This window comes from Panthera onca, chromosome A1 (genome assembly GCF_046562875.1).
Source record: "Panthera onca isolate mPanOnc1 chromosome A1, mPanOnc1 haplotype 2, whole genome shotgun sequence".
Classification (NCBI taxonomy): domain Eukaryota; kingdom Metazoa; phylum Chordata; class Mammalia; order Carnivora; family Felidae; genus Panthera; species Panthera onca.
Genome location: NC_138339.1, coordinates 8,125,305 through 8,143,998, shown reverse-complemented (window position 1 = coordinate 8,143,998; position 18,694 = coordinate 8,125,305). Strand labels below are relative to the sequence as shown.

The 18,694-nt window shown below is 40.2% G+C and overlaps 1 protein-coding gene across 3 annotated transcripts in view; it reads right to left on the bottom strand.

The window, feature by feature from the left end:
- Positions 1–18,694, bottom strand: part of MARCHF6 (membrane associated ring-CH-type finger 6) — a 74,808-nt gene that overhangs the window by 36,143 nt on the left and 19,971 nt on the right. For all 3 annotated transcript variants that reach the window (XM_078444394.1, XM_078444389.1, XM_078444392.1), the window contains 7 exons: positions 16,178–16,321; positions 10,865–10,937; positions 6,737–6,905; positions 3,872–4,061; positions 2,174–2,235; positions 1,404–1,436; positions 186–237 (listed from right to left, as the gene is read on the bottom strand). In XM_078444394.1, coding sequence (XP_078300520.1) covers positions 186–237; positions 1,404–1,436; positions 2,174–2,235; positions 3,872–4,061; positions 6,737–6,905; positions 10,865–10,937; positions 16,178–16,307 — 709 coding nt within the window. In that variant the 5' untranslated portion in view covers positions 16,308–16,321. The remainder of the gene's footprint in view (positions 1–185; positions 238–1,403; positions 1,437–2,173; positions 2,236–3,871; positions 4,062–6,736; positions 6,906–10,864; positions 10,938–16,177; positions 16,322–18,694) is intronic.

Here is an 18,694-nt window from a genome sequence, read left to right as displayed (position 1 = left end):
TAGTCAATGTCGCTTAGGAAAGAAAAGTTATCTGTATGGGTGGGGCCTTCCAGTACAGGATAACTATCTGAAACCATTTCGTATGTCCCTGTGTTTAAAAACAAACAAAAACAAAACCCATAACAAGGCTCCAAAAAAACAACTCCTATCTTATTACCATAAATAACAGTATAAACACCACTTACCAAAAACAAGAATGAAGAGTGTGTTTAAAGACACCACCCAGAAGACATGTTCCTAAAAGAAAAGAGCCATTAATAAAACATACTCAATTCTATATGTTCATACTATATGTCTAACGAGACTACTCCACTTAGTTAGGAGACTGGAATTTTCACTCTAGAATGTTGAGATTTCATTTCAGAAATTATGTGCAACTTATTTTTCATTACATAGCTCATACAATTAAGCCTAATAAGGCTCAAGTTTATAATGTTACATGTAGGGAAAAAAAATCAATCTATAAACATTTCCTCTTCAGAAAGAAGCCACTACAAATTACAGATTCTCACAAAAAATACCCAGATTTCGTTTAAATCAGATGACACTGAAAATTTCCAAATGGAGGAAAATTGAAAAATCACATTAATTCTGAACTTTTTATGAATGTAAACTGCACAGTGCTTCTTTCCGCTGCCCATTTTGTTCTCATGGTTTCTGCAAGGTCATTTGATCTTCCTTGGTCCCTTTTTTCCCTATGGCACCCCGGTTTTCTCAGTGGAGGTCTTAGAATACTCATTCCCTCTTGGCCATTCATCCACCCCCACAGTAACTTACTACGTTATTAGCACCTCCAAGATGACTGTCACCTTACATGATTGTTTGAGGCAGTAGGGAATCTTCCCCATGCAGCTAAAGTCACCTTAATACTCAAAAATCCCAAGTGATTTCATATTACAGAACCTGAAAAGAGCATCACTTCTCCTTTAAGGAACTATTCCTCACCTCTGAGCTGTACTCTTTACCAGTAAGTAAAGAAGATAGGTGAGGTTTGGCAAACAGTGGAAACCTAACATGAAAATGGGCCTCTCACCGGGAACACTGCAAAGCTGCTCTATTTTCACCAGTTCAGGCATGAATTAATATACTGCAAAGTTTAAAAAGACCCCAAAAAAAAAAAAAAAGATCAAGTTCTTCTTAACTACAATTCTGTATTTCATTTTGTTTTCTAAAAATCAAGTAATCAATAATTACCTTTTTAAATACTATTACCTTTGTTCTTTGCCAATATTTTCAATACACAAAACAGACCTTCTTCAACATATCAAGTAATCAAAAGGCACAGGGCATGCTGACCTTTAGCGTAAAAAAGCCAGCACATAATACTGTAAATTTGAAACTGCTGAGTCATTAAGATAATTAAGTCACAACTCTTATTATTAAAAAATATTGGCTTTACTTACTAGAAAAACTAGTGATCCGTCAAGTCCTAGCATCTAAAATAAATAATATACACGAATTAAAGATGCAACAGGATTTTTTTTCTATTTATAAAAAAGGCTCATTTTCAATTATCTGTAAACATAATCCTTACCCACTACTTTCTAAAACAGCTTACCATTTTCGAGTAAAAAACTTACTAGAGTTTTATATCTGGGCCTCCTTTTATTCTAAATCTTATGATTATGAAATCAAACAATTCCATCTTGGGTTTACTTCTTACATTAGCTATGGAGCCAGTCAAGATTTCAGGACCTATCAACTTGCAGTATCGGAATAATACTTCATTTAAATTGTTACTTCATTTTCCAAAAGTCCACAATGTGTTTGTATTAAAGGCCAGAAAATAGAAAAATAGTCAGTAATAAGATTATATTTTTAATATTTTCACCACAAACAATACATTACTTTTCTCTAGAAATTAAAGTTCACAGTCTCCATCAAATGTTGACTACAAAATTAGTGTATAAATATAAAAATGGCTGACTTTAAAACACAGTTTCAGGTTAAAACACTAGAATGCAGGGCACCTCGGTGGCTCAGTCAGTTAAGCTTCCGACTCTTGATCTCAGCTCAGATCATGATCTTACGGTTCGTGAGTTCAAGCCCTGCATTGGGCTCCGCGCTGACAGTGAGGAGACTGCTTGGGTTCTCTCTCTGCCCCTGCCCTGTGCTCTTTCTCAAATAATTAAAATAATTAAAAACAACACTAGAATGCATGAAAGAATCTTACTCTTTCCCACGTAAGTTCTTCTGCAGCTCGGTCCCACTCTAAAGCATTCCAGTTCATGTCATCTGGAAATATAATTGTCATTTAAAGATTACTGATGGAACCTGAACCACAAACAATAAAACACATTCTTTTAGTTTGGTGTTTTGTAAACCAGCAATGAGAAGCTGAACCACATTACTTGCCTGTTAGGCAGGAAGAACACATATAAACAAATGAAACACATACATAGTTGATTTTAGACTGTGGTTAAGTGTTGGAAAGGCAATAAATACGATTATGTGAAAGAGAGGAACTAAACCAGAATGAATCTGGCAAACTTGAGAAAGGTGAGGAAGGCAGGGGACAAGACTTTTTCACGGGGGGAGGGTGGCAGAAGAGACAGTATGAAAGGCAGACAGAGGTCCAATCATACAAGCGGGGAAGGTAAAACTGGACTATGTTTTCTTCTTTAGTACAACGGAGAAACCACAAGAATTTAAGGCAGGAGGCACTAGGAACATTCTGTGCAGTGAGAATACAGTGGGGCGAGAGCAGAGAACAGCAGCTCGTTAGGAGCTATTGTGCTGGACCGAGACAGGGAAATGGAGGCTGCATTCAGTGCCCTGAATGCAGGGCCACATTCTCAGAGCCTCTGAACACACACTCGCCCCTCCCGATGAAGGCCCTTGCTCCCATGACCCAACTCGCTTCTCATCCTTCCAGGTCTCAGCTGTCACCGACTCTGAGCTACCCGGAGAACCTACTTAAAAAGGGTCTTTCCCAAGAGCATCCTCAGAGCAACCTGCACACTTATCACAATGTGTAACGAGGTACTTGTTCACTTGGGTATTCCTGCTTCTTCACAGAGACCAGAAATTCCATGAAGGCAGGGACCCGAGTGCCGGCGCCCGGGAGGCACTCTGATGTCAGCAATGTCAAGTGGGCCTAGACACAGTATGGTGCTTGACAGGAAAACTCTGGGGCAAGAGGGGGAAATGGAGGTGGTGAGCTAGCGATATAGCAGGCTGGAGGGCACAGTCTTGGATTTTCTTAACTTTCTGGAGTCACAAACTGCTAGAAAAGAAGAGAAATGGCCTCCTTAATGGCATCTGGCCTGCCGTGTACACCTCAAGAATTCCTCTTTGATATAAAAAGCTGTGCTGACTTAATAGAAATGGAAAGGAATAAAGTATATCTGTATCAAATTCCTTTAAAAAAAAAAAAACAACCTAGGATCTACTACAACTTACAAGTAACTTCTTCCTATTCATTCTAAAAAACTCCCATGTAAAGCAGGATTTTAAAACACAGAACGTGGGGCGCCTGGGTGGCTCAGTTGGTAAAGCATCCCACTTGGGCTCAGACCACGATCTCGTGGCTCGTTGAGTTTGAGCCCTGCATCAGGCTTGCTGCTGTCAACACAGAGCCTGCTTCGGATCCTCTGTCCCCTTCTCTCTGCCCCTCCCCCACCTGCACTCGCCCAAAAATAAACATTAAATACATAAATAAAACACAAAATGTACCCTGCTTCACAGGAAAAAAAAAAAATTACACGTATGTATATCCAGAAATGCAAGTTTGCAAAACAGAGTAAAAACAGGCCGGAAATACAACTCCAAGCCCATAAAATTTTGAAAATTCTAGTCCTTCTCCTCAAGGAAAGCTGGAAGTGGGTTCATGGTCATGGAGGGAACAGAAGGATGGGCCAGCGGCCATTACCCTGGGCCCCGTTGTTGGCATCGGCTGCATCTTCCCCGCCCGCGTCCTCTTCCTCCTCGTTGTCCTCCTCCTCTTCTTCTGCCTGATCGTCCTGGGCATCAGGGTTTTCTCCCACCACCGCGTTCTCGGCCGGCGGGTTAGCAGGCTGGTCAGGGGCCACATTTTCAGCACCATTGCCTCCCGCTGGAGCCTAAAGTGACAGAGAAGCCCAGAAATTTAGCTAACTTGTCTCAGTTTTGCTCTATTTCCAAACAGCACTCTTCCTGCTAAAAAAATAAAACTAATAAACACACACACTGTTAAAATTCCAAAACACACCTCTCAAAGTCACCTTTTCTACAAGTATCTGATTTTGGATCAACTCAGTATATAAGAGCGTGAATTCACGTCACAGTGTCTATATTCATTCAGTACAATTTAGGGATTTCACAAAAACAGCACAGGAAATGGGTTAACAAATCTGGCTGGCTATTCTGAACGCATGATTCCATAATCCTTCTTCACCTTTAAACATTTTTTTTTTTTGAGGACCAAACTTTAACATTTCAAGCACATCCCAAATGAGTTACTGGTGTGGTTACAGAAGCTTCTATTCATGCCAGCAAAGCAAGAATGGAGAATTCAGAAAGTTAAAGCAACATTCCCTTTGTATACATAAAAACAGTACGTTAAAACATGTCACAAAAGGAGGCAAAAAAGGAGGCATTCAGCAGAGTAAAAATAAGCAGCAGGCTGACTGTCTTAACAACAGGAGAGAGAAACTGCTGGAGTTCACAGTTTCAGGAAACAGAGCTGCATCAGCCAAAAGAGATCCAGACCTGAGTTCTGATTTATTATTACAACTAGTCAAAGGCAAACTCAAGGAAAACCAAGGTTAGACTTCCCACGACTGCAGTCAGATCTTGCAACAAGAGAACTCTGGTTACTTCTCATGCAGGCTGAGCAAGAAGGAGCAATGAGACTCAACCAGGGATTCTGGCCCCAGGCTGCCATCCCTGCACCTGCGCTCTGAGCTCCTCAGGCAAGACAACCTGGAATTACTCGTACGCCAGCATCTCCAGTCTGTTCCTCTGTGTAAACACTGGGTCTCAGCCACTGTCCAGCAAGATCCTGGAGAGGTCTGAGGACACCCTTGAGCCCAGCTGCCACCTCTGCCTGGAGGCTACAGGGTTGGGAGGATTCCTTCAACGGAATGATCTCAACGTGTTCCGGTCTTCATCAAGGCCATCCGGGGGAAGCCCAGAAGGCTCTGGTGGAACCTGGACCTGGGGAGCCATTATTAGGATGACCTCTGGCTCCTGAGCCACCATCTCATTTGGTGGTGACCTTATTTGATCATTCTGAATTTCTCTATTTCTTAGTGTCTTTGGGTACCCGTCCAACTCCATTCTTCACCTCTGGGAAAAGAGAACTCAGATTCCCCTGGAGGGTGGCGGGGGCAGCTCATGAGGAGACTCAAACCCCACAACCAACTCTGGGAAAGGGTGGCAATTCTTCTTTACTGCCTTCAGTGACCATCTCAGGGACGAAAATAGTTTTACTCATTACCTACTCGTTTACACCCGTACAGATCTAGAACTTAATTCTCAGTTATCAGTTAAATACTTGAGGAAAAGGTGTCTAATTCCTGCTCAGTAGGTGAACCTATCCGTATGGACGCTGTCAGTTCCCGCATGCATTCTCCTCTGGCTCTTACTAAGTTCTGCTACCGACCAAATGCAAAGACACAGCTACAGTTAAGGAAAACACTGAACCCCCATGGAGTCCATAAAGATTCTTAAAAAACTGCATTAAATGCTTCAAAATATGAGGTACGACCATAAATGTAGTAATGCTACATAAGAAGTATCTTTTCTTTCTAGTCTCACATCTTGCACTCTTAACTCTGTAAAGAAAAAAGTATGATTGAATTTGGGGGCACCTGGGTGGCTCAATTGGTTGAGCGTCCGACTTTGGTTCAGGTCACGATCTCATAGTTCGTGGGTTCAGGCCACACGTTGGGGTTTGCACTCACAGTGCAGAGCCTGCTTGAGATTCTCTGTCCTCTCTCTCTGCCCCTCCCCTGCTCCTGCATGCTTTCTCTCTCAAAAATAAATGAACGTTAAAAAATTTTTTTAAAAAGAATGTCAGAATTTGAGGAGACCAAGCTACACACTGACACAGAAGGTCCTTAAATGAAAAATTAAGTTGTTAATTATCATTCTGAGTATCTTAGAGTCAATTTTTCATAATAAAACTGTATGAAGTGTAAGTAGTTTTCGAACGTAAGTAGTTAATATTTTGACACTGTCAGCCCCAAAATTTCTCAGCAAGCAAGACACTAAAAATCATTTACCTCATCCTCTTTCTCTTAATACTTCCAGCAAATGCTCCTGTATCTAACATTAAGCATGGCATCTCTCATCAAGAAACAGCGAAAATGCACCAGACTGTTAACAGGGTTCCGATTTTTCTACTTTTGGTAATGTTGCTACTGGGAGCAGGAAACATAAGCAATTTACGTACAAAGAAACTGATGAACCAAGGAGGTATGCAGCCTCCTTAGTGCCAGGCGGCACATCAGCATCATATCCAGGAAGTACACATGGTAACTTCCAGGCCAGCGTTAAGCAGTAAATCCAGGCAAAGAGAGTGCAAGAGCGCTTCGGTACACCCTCACCATTGTTCCCAATCTCACTAGAAAATTAAGAGGCAAAGGAAAAGTAGCCTTCTTTTGATTTTTTGCATCTCCCTTAATCTTCTCCCAAACCTTTTCACTGTCCTGCTTCTGAATGAGGGGCACAGGAGTCAAGGGTTTAGGTCTCAGAAGGTGACAGTAATTCCCACGTCCTACTCAGATAGAATCACCGGGGGCGAGGGAGTTACCTCATTGTGGTGGTGCCCAGCAGCATTGAAGGGTGGGGCAGCATGCTCCAACCAAATCGGTGCCCCCCCGTGGACTATCTGCTCTCGCAACCACACGAGGCTGATGAATGCACACAGCGTGCACGTCACCACGAAACAACCCTGCAAACAATCCGCCAATAAATTGTCCCTATTAAAAAAAAATTATAGAGAATTACTCCAAAGAACACTTCAAATTAAGAAAACAAAGGTAACAACATTTCATTTTACACTTAAATGTCAGAAGAATGGCCAGAAAAAGAAGTCATCATCTTCTGGGTGAAATCAGCCTCTGAGAATTACTTCTGAGAATGGTGAAATTCTAACTATCTTATAAGTTGGCCAAATATATTTTTTTCTACATTTCTACTATGTGTGTTTTTATTTTAATAAGCAAAGAATAACATAAGAACTACACAGAACTTAGCTACCTAGCTTCTCTATGAACATGGCTTAGAAACAGGCAGGCAAAAAACAAAAAACCAAAAGCAGCCGAACGTACACGTAATTTACTACAGGTGAGTGACTGTCCAACCCTCAGGGAGACTCTCCTTATCCTTACTTTACACACAAGTTTAACAAACTTGGTTGGCTGAGACCCACACACATGAAGATAACCAGTAAAATAGAAAGGGACAGAAGCACCTCCAGAAAGGCCTAATGACAATGCCCAAGAAAGGCCGAGAGATACTCGCTATGCAGCGTATAAGACAAAGTCTGTAACGCACTTTAGACAAGTGTCACTTAGAAAGCAGATCGAATTTTGATGGCAACTGCAAACCTACCGGTAGTCCCTCAACCAATTCAGAAAGACACTACGGTTCCTTTACAGTCGTACATGAAAATACATTATCATGACACCAAAGGCCTCTTTGTTCACTCCCTCTCTGAAAGGGCTTGTCCTTCCCCAGCCTACGTCTGATTTCAGAATAATTCAAGGATAACTCAAAAATCTTGGTGGCCTTAGGAAAATCTTCCATCAGAATGGAATGACTTTTTTCCTCCATGGAAAGTCTGAAGAAGGATCCATTTGAGCAATCTCAGCCTACAAGCTCCAAACTTAAAGAACTGATGTGGCCCACAGATATGATCTGGAATATATCCCAATCAAAAGACGAATGCTAACCACTCCTGGGCTAAGGAACCCTTCAGATTATTAAAACTTTGATAGCTTGGGACTAAAACACCCCCTTCTCTACTCTCTACTTGTCACCAGCAATAAGCATAACAACTGTTTGACGTCAGTTTTAAACAGTAACAAACCCTTTGTAGAGTTCTTTTCCCTCCTATCTAGAGTCAGGGCTGGTTCTGTGAACTGCCTGGATGAAGGAGAGGCTGTCTGAGTTTAGCGCCTAGAAGACAGCTTGTGAGCTTCCGCTTTCACTCTTTTAGAATGCTGCCCTGTGTCCACCACCTACAGAAGCCCCACTGGCTTTCTGCGAGATGAGAGGCCACGTGGAAGAGAACCACGGCACCCCAGCCAGAGCCATCCTAGACCATCCGAACCCAGGGCAACACATGAGTAACTGAGGCAAGCCCAACAGATGAACTGATCAGCTGAGCTCAGCTCAAACTGCTGGCCCCCGGAATCATGAGCAAACAAAATTACTGTTGTTTTAAGTCAGTAAGTTTTGGGGGCAGTATGTTTTAAAGCAGTAATTAACTGCTTTAGTATGTTGTGCCTAGAGATGATCTGGAGAACTTAGCTACAGAATATATAAGCAGCAGCTACAATATTAAGAAATTTAAAGTAAAATTGCAGAAATAAAATTAATCCTATAGAGAAAATTAAATAATGCTCATTAAAAAAAAAAAGTAGTTTAGCTAAAATTGCTTTCAGGAAAACTGGCTCAATTCTTCAAACTGTAAAAGGCAGCATGGAATTATGAAACCAAACCATGTTTACAATTTCTTTTGACTATCCCCCCCATCCATGCCTTCAGTGTTCTTCTCGTTAATCAGCAGTGTCTCAAAGGCGATTCTGGTGGCTCACCAACCAATCAGGTGAGAAAGAAAAGGGGAGCTTGCCAATGTAAGGCAAGCAACGGCTCTGAGCTTTGGGGAGAATTCTGCTAGAACACTACCACAAGTACTCAAAATTCACATGGAGTTTTTATGGATATATGTGAATTTAATCTTTGAATAGCCCACCCAAATCCCTGAGGCATGATCTTCCTGACTTTACAGATGAGGAAACGGGTTCAGAAATTTCCAGTGATTTGCCCAAGGTCACCAAAAAACTTCCAGCTACAGACACCGTATTCCAATGCTAGGGTTCCTTCTGTTACAACCAACTACCTCTCTGTATCACCTAAGTGATCACACCTGCCAAATAACCAGCTGTTCAACGGTTCTACCAATAAGAAGTGAAGGTAGCTAGTAAAGTACTACATTTTGTCTGGCATTTTCACCGACACGGCTTCCATAAACACCTGTTTTTCACATAGCCAATGCCTCCCAATTCAGGCTTTGGTAAATGTTAACTTAGCCATTAAAACAGAAACCATGAGAAAAATAATGTATCTCTCTACTTCATTAAACTGTCCAGATAGGAACTCAAGCCAACTTTTCTAAACAACTGAGATACTGACTGGCCTCTACTACACACACTCATAAACTATAATGGTTTACGGAATTTCAGTCCAAACTAAATGGAATAAGCCTTCCCTACGTGAAATGGTTCTTTCATTAGTTTATACCTATGAAAATAAGACTTCCATCCCACTTAGCAGTCACCCCTTGCTTTTTCTGACCTCCCTCACTACTTCTAATATGCATCTTTGCTTTGTACACAATTCCTAACTGCAAGTCAGAGGTGAGCTATGTCATACACACAAATGACAGCTGAGCCATTTAAGACAGACTTTTTAAACTTCTATACTAAGACCATGCTCTGGACGGCTGAGCTAAAAATCTGATGTCCAGAAAAGGGATCACTATCCTGTTGGTTTCTACTGCATCATTTCACAAAAGGCCTGTATTTTTACACAAAGGGTTATCTCCTTACACTAGTTCCAGATTTTCAAGTGTGTTAAATTACTGCTTCCCTGTTTTGTCATGGCCACAGCCATCAGTGCCCTATTTAGAGGCCTTTGTCTACTTCTAAAAATTACTTTATCACAGCTGTTCTTCAAAAATGAAAACAAAAAACAATTCTCATGTAAATAAGGCTCAAGCTGAAAACCTTCAATGAAAACCTATTATTCCCTATACTGCCAAAGAAACAGACAGAAATGAAGTACCTTGCCTGTTCTACCCAAAAAGGTATAACCAGCAAGTAGAAGAACCAAGTCACAGACACAACCAATGTTTCTAAATATTTAGAAACATGATTAGAAGTAATGATGCAGATGCAAGAGACTTCAAAGAATTCCTAATTTCTTTTCTATTGGAAATACAGCTTGCTCTCTCCTTTTGCCGAGTGACTTATTTTTATGGTAATATACTCTGAATACTCTTGTTCACAGAAGGGTTTGATACTGTTCTTTGTTCTCACTGACATAAGGATCAGGAACCTAAGGTCAACTGGGTACAAAAGATTTGGCAAATATAGGTGCAATTTTGGTAGGCTGAATATTCTAGTGATCCTGATACAGTTAATCATTTACAGCATTTCTAATTCTGACATCAGTAATAAAACACACGTCTTTCCCCCCAAAAACGCTATTACGATGCTTGATGTCAAATCAAGATACAGTAAAACAATGACCACGAACAAGTTTTTTTAGAGTCCATATTCTAATAATCACAAGAAACATTTAAAAAAATTTGTATTCAAATGCCTATGTCATTAAAAACACATGTTTAAATGAACTCTCAGCACAGGAACACAGCAGCGTAGATCTCACATTGCATGAGCCCATTTAAGAGGTGCCCCCCCGCCCCCCGGTTACAAAACAGTCCTTTAAAACATATCTGTTTTTAAACAAACACGTACGTGTTGCCAGCCACTTCGTCTGTACCTATAACTGTCAGACTAAGACACGTAAGTTACTTTTTGTCCTCGGAACAAAAGGAATTTTCAAATTGTAAGAAACATAGATGTGTGCAGGAGAAACGAGCACTCTCCGTGCTGTGCGGCCTTCCAGCTTCACAAGGTTCAGTACTCACGTGGACAGCATGTCCAGTGGCAGTGTCAGTAGTGAGCTCACGGAGCCAGTAAACAAGCACTTGTAGATACGGCCTAGCAAAAAGAGCAAGACAGCATGTGGTTATAACGCTCACCATGAACTCAGGGCCTCGATTAAACAGCGGTAAAGTGAAAGCCACTGAAATATTTAGTCTTTGCAAGGCTGTCTTACTACATTAAACGCTATACTAGGCAATACGATACGATACTACATCAAAAAAACCCAACACGGTGAACTAAGCGTAAAAATAGTGAGTCAACATCACACACTCATGTTGAGAGCTTAGATTCTCTATAGACTGACTTGTTTCTATTGAATGAGCTTAGATGTTTGCAAAGGAAAAAAATCTACATTAAAGACCTCCAAATTACAACACGGAGAATTTTTCTGAACCGAGAATTCTAAAATTCATGGAGTCTGCTCACAAAAATAAAAGGTTTCAGTTCAAGGGTATACAATTTGAAATTAAGAGGACTTTCCAGAAGAGTAAAGGCTCTAATAACATGAATAGCACACTAACAACTGATTTTGAAACAACACAGACTAAGGGTCTGGCCATGAAGGGAAAAAAAGATCAAGTGTGGGTGAAGGCACCGCCATCCCCTCATCCTCTTACTCAGAAAAGTCAAGAACAGAAATGGGGCCCATGAGGAAACAGCTGAGATTTTCCTTCTAACCAGAACTTGTATATTAGTTTAAGCACTCCCTATGGCCTTGTATCAAAAATTTTCAGTGACCTCAACGGCTGTTTTCAAAAGCCAAATCAAAATGAAAAGGTAGGAAAAGATTTCTGTAATAGAAATGACTTCTATACATTTATAAAATATTCCAAGCAAGTGTGGTTGTAACAAAGGAAAACTGACAACAGACCAAATGTCTGTAGATAAGAAAATGGATTCATAAATTACAGGTGTCCTCAGTGCAGAGTGCTATGCATCCATTAAAAACTAAGGTAGCTCAACAAGTTCTCACATGGAAAGGTCCCAGGGTACACTGCTAATTTAAAAAAGTTACAGACTAAAAAAAAAAAAAAAAAAAAGTTACAGACCATGTATTTGTGGCAGAACTTAAATTCTGAGTATGAGTGTGTGCGTGTGTAACAAGTGAGAACAGAGATTCAGCTTGTTGATTGTATTATGTAAATTCTTTAAGTCCCTACTTAATTTATTATTTGATCTACTGCTTTTAGAGAGGTTAGTCTTCCACTTGACTATGAACACTTTACATACTTCAAAGTCCTGTTCTCTGGTGCATAAAAGTTCTTCAATTTTATTTGCTTGGTAGCCTATGCATTTTACTCATACAAAATAAATGCTCTTTACCCATTAAAGTGTTTCATCTTGAATGACATCTGGCTGATTAATGCCGTTCCTTTGTTTTGTCAGCATTTGCTGACATCCCTCTAGCATTAACCTGGGCTGCTCTGTACTTATCTCTTACAGTGAATCACTTTTCTCTGTACAGAACCGTAAGCCCCTATCTTGCAATTAGATAAATCTAAAGTCTTAGGATCACAGAAGTTGCAACCTTACCCCTTCCTCTCTTACTTCCCTCCCTCTACCCTCTCTCCCTGTCTTTCCTGTCTTTTGTTAGATTTTCAAATATTTGCTGTTTCCTACTCCCACTCCCCAGGATAAAAACTCAATCCCACTTCTACTCTTCTGGCACTCAGTTTTAAGTTTCATTTTGTTACTTCTTATTAGGGTAAAATTTACGTGAATCTTAAGTATGTGTCTGGGTGAATTTTTATGTATGTACATATATCCAAGAAACTACCACCCAGATCAAGATATTCAGCATTTCTAGCTCCGTGGAAGGCTTCTCAATCCCCTTCCCAGTTGGAATCTCCAGCAAAAGGTAGCTGCTAGTCTGATCTCTATCACCATAGATTAATTTGGCCTACTTAAAATTATTTTTTTTAATGCTTGTTTATTTTCAAGAGAGAGAGACAGAGCGCAAGTGGGAGAGGGGCAGAGAGAAAGGGAGACACAGAATCCGAAGCTGGCTTCAGGCTCCAAGCTGTCAGTACAGAGCCCAACACGGGGCTTGAACTCACCAACTGTGAGATCATGATCTGAGCCAAGTCAGATGCTCAACCAACTGAGCCATCCAGGCACCCCCAATTTGGCCTACTTTAAAATTTCACATAAATGCAATCCAAACTCTTTTGTGCCTCGCTTCGTTCTCTCAGAGTAAAATTCATCCATGTTATTCCGCATCACAATAATCACCTATTTTTTCACTGCTAAGTAGTATTCCATTGTATAGATAAACCACAATATATGCACTCTACTGTTGATAGGTATTTGGTTGGTTCCGGTGAACTCCTATTAGCAAAGCTGCTGTGATCATTCTTACACACGTCTTTTAGAGGACACAGGCTGTAGTTTCTGTCAGCTATATTCCCAGAAATGGAACTTCAGGTTGGATCATAGGTATTTATAATATTTAGCATCTGTCAGATATTGCCACACAGTTTTCTGAAGTAGTTACACCATATATATTCCCTCCACCAACAAAGGCATGTTCCAGATGCTCCACACCCTAAGAAACATTTGGCTTTGTCTTATATTTTAGTTTCAGCCATTTTGCAGAGTACGTAGTAGTATCTTCTTGTGCATTTCCCTGACGACTAATGATGCTGAGCAGCTTTTTGTGTGTTCACTGGCTATTTAGATCATCTTCTTTCCAGAAACAACTGTTCAGATCTTTTGTCTACTTTTTATTTGGGGTGTCTGCCTTTTTCTTACTGACTTTTAGGAGTTCCCTACATACCGTAGATACAAGTCCTTTGTTTGAAGTATGTATTGCAAATATCTTCTCTCTGTGGCTTGCCTTTCTCAAAGGTATCTAAGCATGAATAAAAGTTCTCAATTTCACTGAAGTCTAACTTATTCAGTATTTTCTTTTATGGTTATTCTCCCATGTTTTTTTTTTTTAGAAGTCTTTTGGTTGTAACATGCACATTCAAGATTATGATCCAACTCAAATTAATTTTTGTGTCAGGTGTAAGATAATGACATGGTTCATTTTTCATCCGGCCAGCCAGGTGATGCTGTACCATATACTGAAAGGATCAGCTTTCTTCCACTGAACAGCAGTGGTACCTCTGTTGTGATTCAGGTGATGATGCAGATGTGAGTCTAGCTCTGGGCTCTATTTGCTTACCCCTATTATTTTTAATATGCAGTCACACTATACTTTCCTATCTGTATCTACAGCACCCACAGTCCCCTCACAAAGAAAAATTACCAATCACTATAGATTAAAATTGCTGGTTAGCTGTGAGAAGCACTTGTTTCTTTTTCTTCGTAGCTCATGCCTTTCCGATTTCTTACTCATTTTGGTGAAGTATGTCCTCAAATGCTTTTTTCATAAATAGTTTGAGGTGGCAAGCTTTTCATGCCTTTGCACTGACTGAAATGTCTGCATTTTGTCCCTTCATCTGAGAATAATTTATGGGTAGATTTCAGTTTCAGACATTTTGCCAAAATCTGAAGTCTCTGCTGTCTTTTGGCATTCAAAGCCGCTGATTTTAAGTCTAATGCCAGTCTGAGTTTCATTACTTTGTAGGACAATCTGAAAATGGATTATCTACCATGCTAGTCAGCCCCGGAAGACCAGAATGTCTAGGTTCATGCGTCTCTGTCCTTCATCATGGTCAGCCGTCTCTCCTTCAATCGAACAGAGGCTGGTCATTTCCTCCTGTCCAGTATCTCTTTCACCTTCTCAAAGTACTTACTAGACAGATCGTGAAACAACTGGATACAGCCTGTACCTCCTGATTTTTCCCCTCATACTTGCAACTTCTTGTCTCTGAGTTCCATCCTAGAGAACTCCTTGCTCAATCTCCTAGTTCACCACCTCACTCTCCAACAATACTTATTCTGCTATTGATGTATCCCCAAAGACTTTCATCTTCATGAATGATCAAGTGTATTTTATTCTAAAGAGAAACGACGATATGAATTATGCTTATTTAAAAATCTCATTTGCGGGGCGCCTGGGTGGCTCAGTCGGTTAAGTGGCCGACTTCAGCTCGGGTCATGATCTCGCGGTCCGTGAGTTCGAGCCCCGTGTCGGGCTCTGTGCTGACAGCTCAGAGCCTGGAGCCTGTTTCAGATTCTGTGTCTCCCTCTCTCTGACCCTCCCCCGTTCATGCTCTGTCTCTCTCTGTCTCAAAAATAAATAAACATTAAAAAAAATAAAAAATAAAAAAAATAAAAAATAAAAAATAAAAATCTCATTTGCATCTAATTCCAAAGAATCATATCTGCACACTCTGGAACCATATGCTATCTAACCTTCTGCATGTCTTTAAAAACAAAAAACAGGGGCACCTGGGTGGCTCAGTCGGTTAAATGTCAGACTTTGGCTTGGGTTGTGATTTTTGTAGTTCACGTTCTTGAGACCTGCATCGGGCTCGCTGCTGTCAGCACGGACCCCACTTCGGACCCTCTGTCCCCCCCCCCCGCCCCGCCCCTTCCCTGCTTGTGCATGAACACACACACGCTCTCTCAAAAATGAGTAAACATTTAAATAATAAACACACAAAAAAGTAAAAACACAAAAGGGATCAATTAAGGGTTAGTATACCAACCTCTAGAAAACCTCCTATATCTTGAAAGATAAGCCTCCCAATTATTCAGGACTATAATAATAGATACATGAGTTGTCTTTTAAAAGAGGGAGAAAATCTCAAAATAGTCCACCTTCTGCAATCTTTGAAATTTCTAATATACTTCAGAGAATAAAAATCATGGTCCTTCCAATTATAATTTGCTTTTGCTTTTTCAACTCTTTCATGAACCTTCATTATTAGCCTCTGTATGCTGTGTTTGTCTTTCCCACATTCATTTTTAAATTTTTTTATTTTTTTAACGTTTTTTATTTATTTTTGAGACAGAGAGAGACAGAGCATGAATGGGGGAGGGGCAGAGAGAGAGGGAGACACAGAATCGGAAGCAGGCTCCAGGCTCTGAGCCATCAGCCCAGAGCCCGATGCGGGGCTCGAACTCACGGACCGCGAGATCGTGACCTGGCTGAAGTCGGATGCTTAACCGACTGCGCCACCCAGGCGCCCCTTTCCCACATTCATTTGATAAAATGATCTGTTGATAACAGTTCTTAATTTAGGTGGACGTTTTCTAAGCGAGGCTTTCCAAATACATGAAATTATAATATCAAATAATTAAATACCATTTGAACACAAATATGATACAATATAACTTTGTAATATTAAATAGTTACGTAAATTTTAAATTACTCCAACCACGGAGAAGTGAATACGCACATGCTGTAAGAGGAACAACTCCCAACCATGCAAAGGCCACAAGTGTATAATGAAACCAGTATCGTATTGCAGTGCCAATACTTGTAACCAGTCCGGCAAATATGTCTTGGATTGGAAGCCGTGAAGGCATATCTGGAGAATAAACTAGAAGAGAAAAAAAAGCACATAATTTCATGAAGATTTAAAAATAGCTTAATTCATAAATATAAAATAAGCATGTAGTGCTAGCTTAACTTTCAATCTTTGTATTGCACTTATTTTTTCCTATTAAAAAAGGGAATCAAACAGTCACAATGATACCACATTTACCCAGAACTCATTTGAGAGCAAATCACGTGTTAAATGCAGAAGCCAACAAAAAAGGCTTCTGTGCAGGAGAAAAGATTCAAGAGAAGTTCATATTCCCTCAGTCACTACCATGAACTTCGTGCATAGCTAATTTATACATATTTTAGCATTCAAACAATATGTTTTCCCAAATTAAAGATCAGATAAAGCAAACAGGAGCAAAAGGTGAAGCTGTTGGCATGTTAAAGAAAACCCTCCTAAGTCAAAACCACAATTAAGATATCACCTTGTATCTGTCAAAGGGCTATCATGAAAAAGACAAGGAATAATAAGCGTTGGCGAGGATGTGGAGAAAAAGAAACCCTCGTGCACTATGGGTGTGAGAATGTAAATTGGCACAGCCACTGTGGAAAATAGTATGGAGATTCCTCAAAAAATTAAAAACATATAGCATCATACAATCCAGTAATTCCACTACTGGGTATTCACCCAAGGAAAACAAAAACACTAACTCGAAAAGATATATGCACCCTTATATTTATTGCGGTATTACTTACAATAGCCAAGATATGGAAGCAACCCATCAAGCGTCCACTGGTAGATGAATGGATAAAGAAAAAATACTACACACACACACACACACACACACACACACACACAAATATTGCTCAGCCATGAAAAATAATAAGATCCTGCCATTTGTGACAGCAAAGATGGACTTAGAAGGTATTATACTAAGTGAAATAAGTCAGTAAGTAAAATACAAATGCCATATGATTTTACTCATATATGCAATCTAAAAAACAAAACAAATAAATAAACAAAAAAGCAGTAACAGACCCATAAGTACAGAGAACAAACTGGTGGTTGCCAAAGGGGAAGGGGGAGGGGGGCAAAATGGGTGAAGGACAGTGGGAGGTATGGGCTTCCAGTTACGGAATAAGTCACGGGGATGAAAAGTATAGCAGAGGGAATAGAGTCAATGGTGCAATAATAGCACCGTATGGTGAAAGTTGGGTAGCTACACTTGCGGTGAGCACAACATAACAGAGTTGTGGAATCACTATGCTGTACATCAGAACTAATCTAACACTGTGTCTCAACTGTACTCCAATTTAAAAAAAAGGAAGAAAGAACCCTCCTCCCAAATACAAGCCTGAAACACAGCACTCAAAAAGTACAATCCACAGTAAAGTCATTTCATGTGGAAGCAAACACCCCGCTGATGTCTGTTAGCCAATTGCCTCTCCCCAATTTCAGCACAATAACTAATACTCCAAACAGTAAATTCAGATCTCCCCATCTCTCTGTAAAATCTGGTTCAACACACTCAGAGGAAGGTTTGGCCATGTTTTAGAAAGATCTCTTTATTTTTTCTAAATGTTTATTTTTGAGTGAGTGAGAGAGTGAGAGTGAGAGTGTGAGAGAGAGAGAGAGAGAGAGAGAGAGAGAGAGAGAGAGGTGTGAGGCAGAGAAACAGAGAATCCCAAGCAGGCTTCAGGCTCTGTTCTGTCTGCACAGAGCCCAATGCAAGGCTTGATCTCACAAACTGCAAGACCATGACCCTAGCTAAAATTAAGAGCTGAACACCCAACCAACTGAATTGCCCAGATGCCCCTAAAGTTATTGTTTTTAAAAGGAATCCTTATTGTTCAGAGATACATACTAAAATATGTACCAATGAAAATAAATGAGATTTGCCTTAAAAAGGATAGGGAGGTGGGGAACAAGAACACAGGTAAGAAATATCACGTAAAGGCCATGATTTGAAAATGAGTCAAACTAAGAGATATGAACAGGGGGCTTATTATACCTTTTTTTAATGTTTGAATTTGTCCATAATAAAAAATTAAAAAATAAAGAAAAAAGGAACATCTCACAAATTAAATCACTCTTTCTCACATACACATGCATTTGTGTGTTGAAAGCTGACATGTAGTTTTAAAAAAGATTTTCCTGGGGCGCCTGGGTGGCTCAGCCAGTTAAGCGTCCGACTTCGGCTCAAGTCATTATCTCATGGCTAGTGAGTCTGAGCCCCGCATAGGGCTCAGAGCCTGAAGCCTGCTTTGGATTCTGTTCTCCCTCTCTCTTTGCCTCTCCCCCGCTCACGCTCTCTCAAAAATAAATAAACATTTAAAAAAACATTTTTTTAATATTTTCCCAAAATTTTATACTTTTATTAAATATCTTTACGTGACCAGTTATAACCCCAAAACGCAATGCAAACTT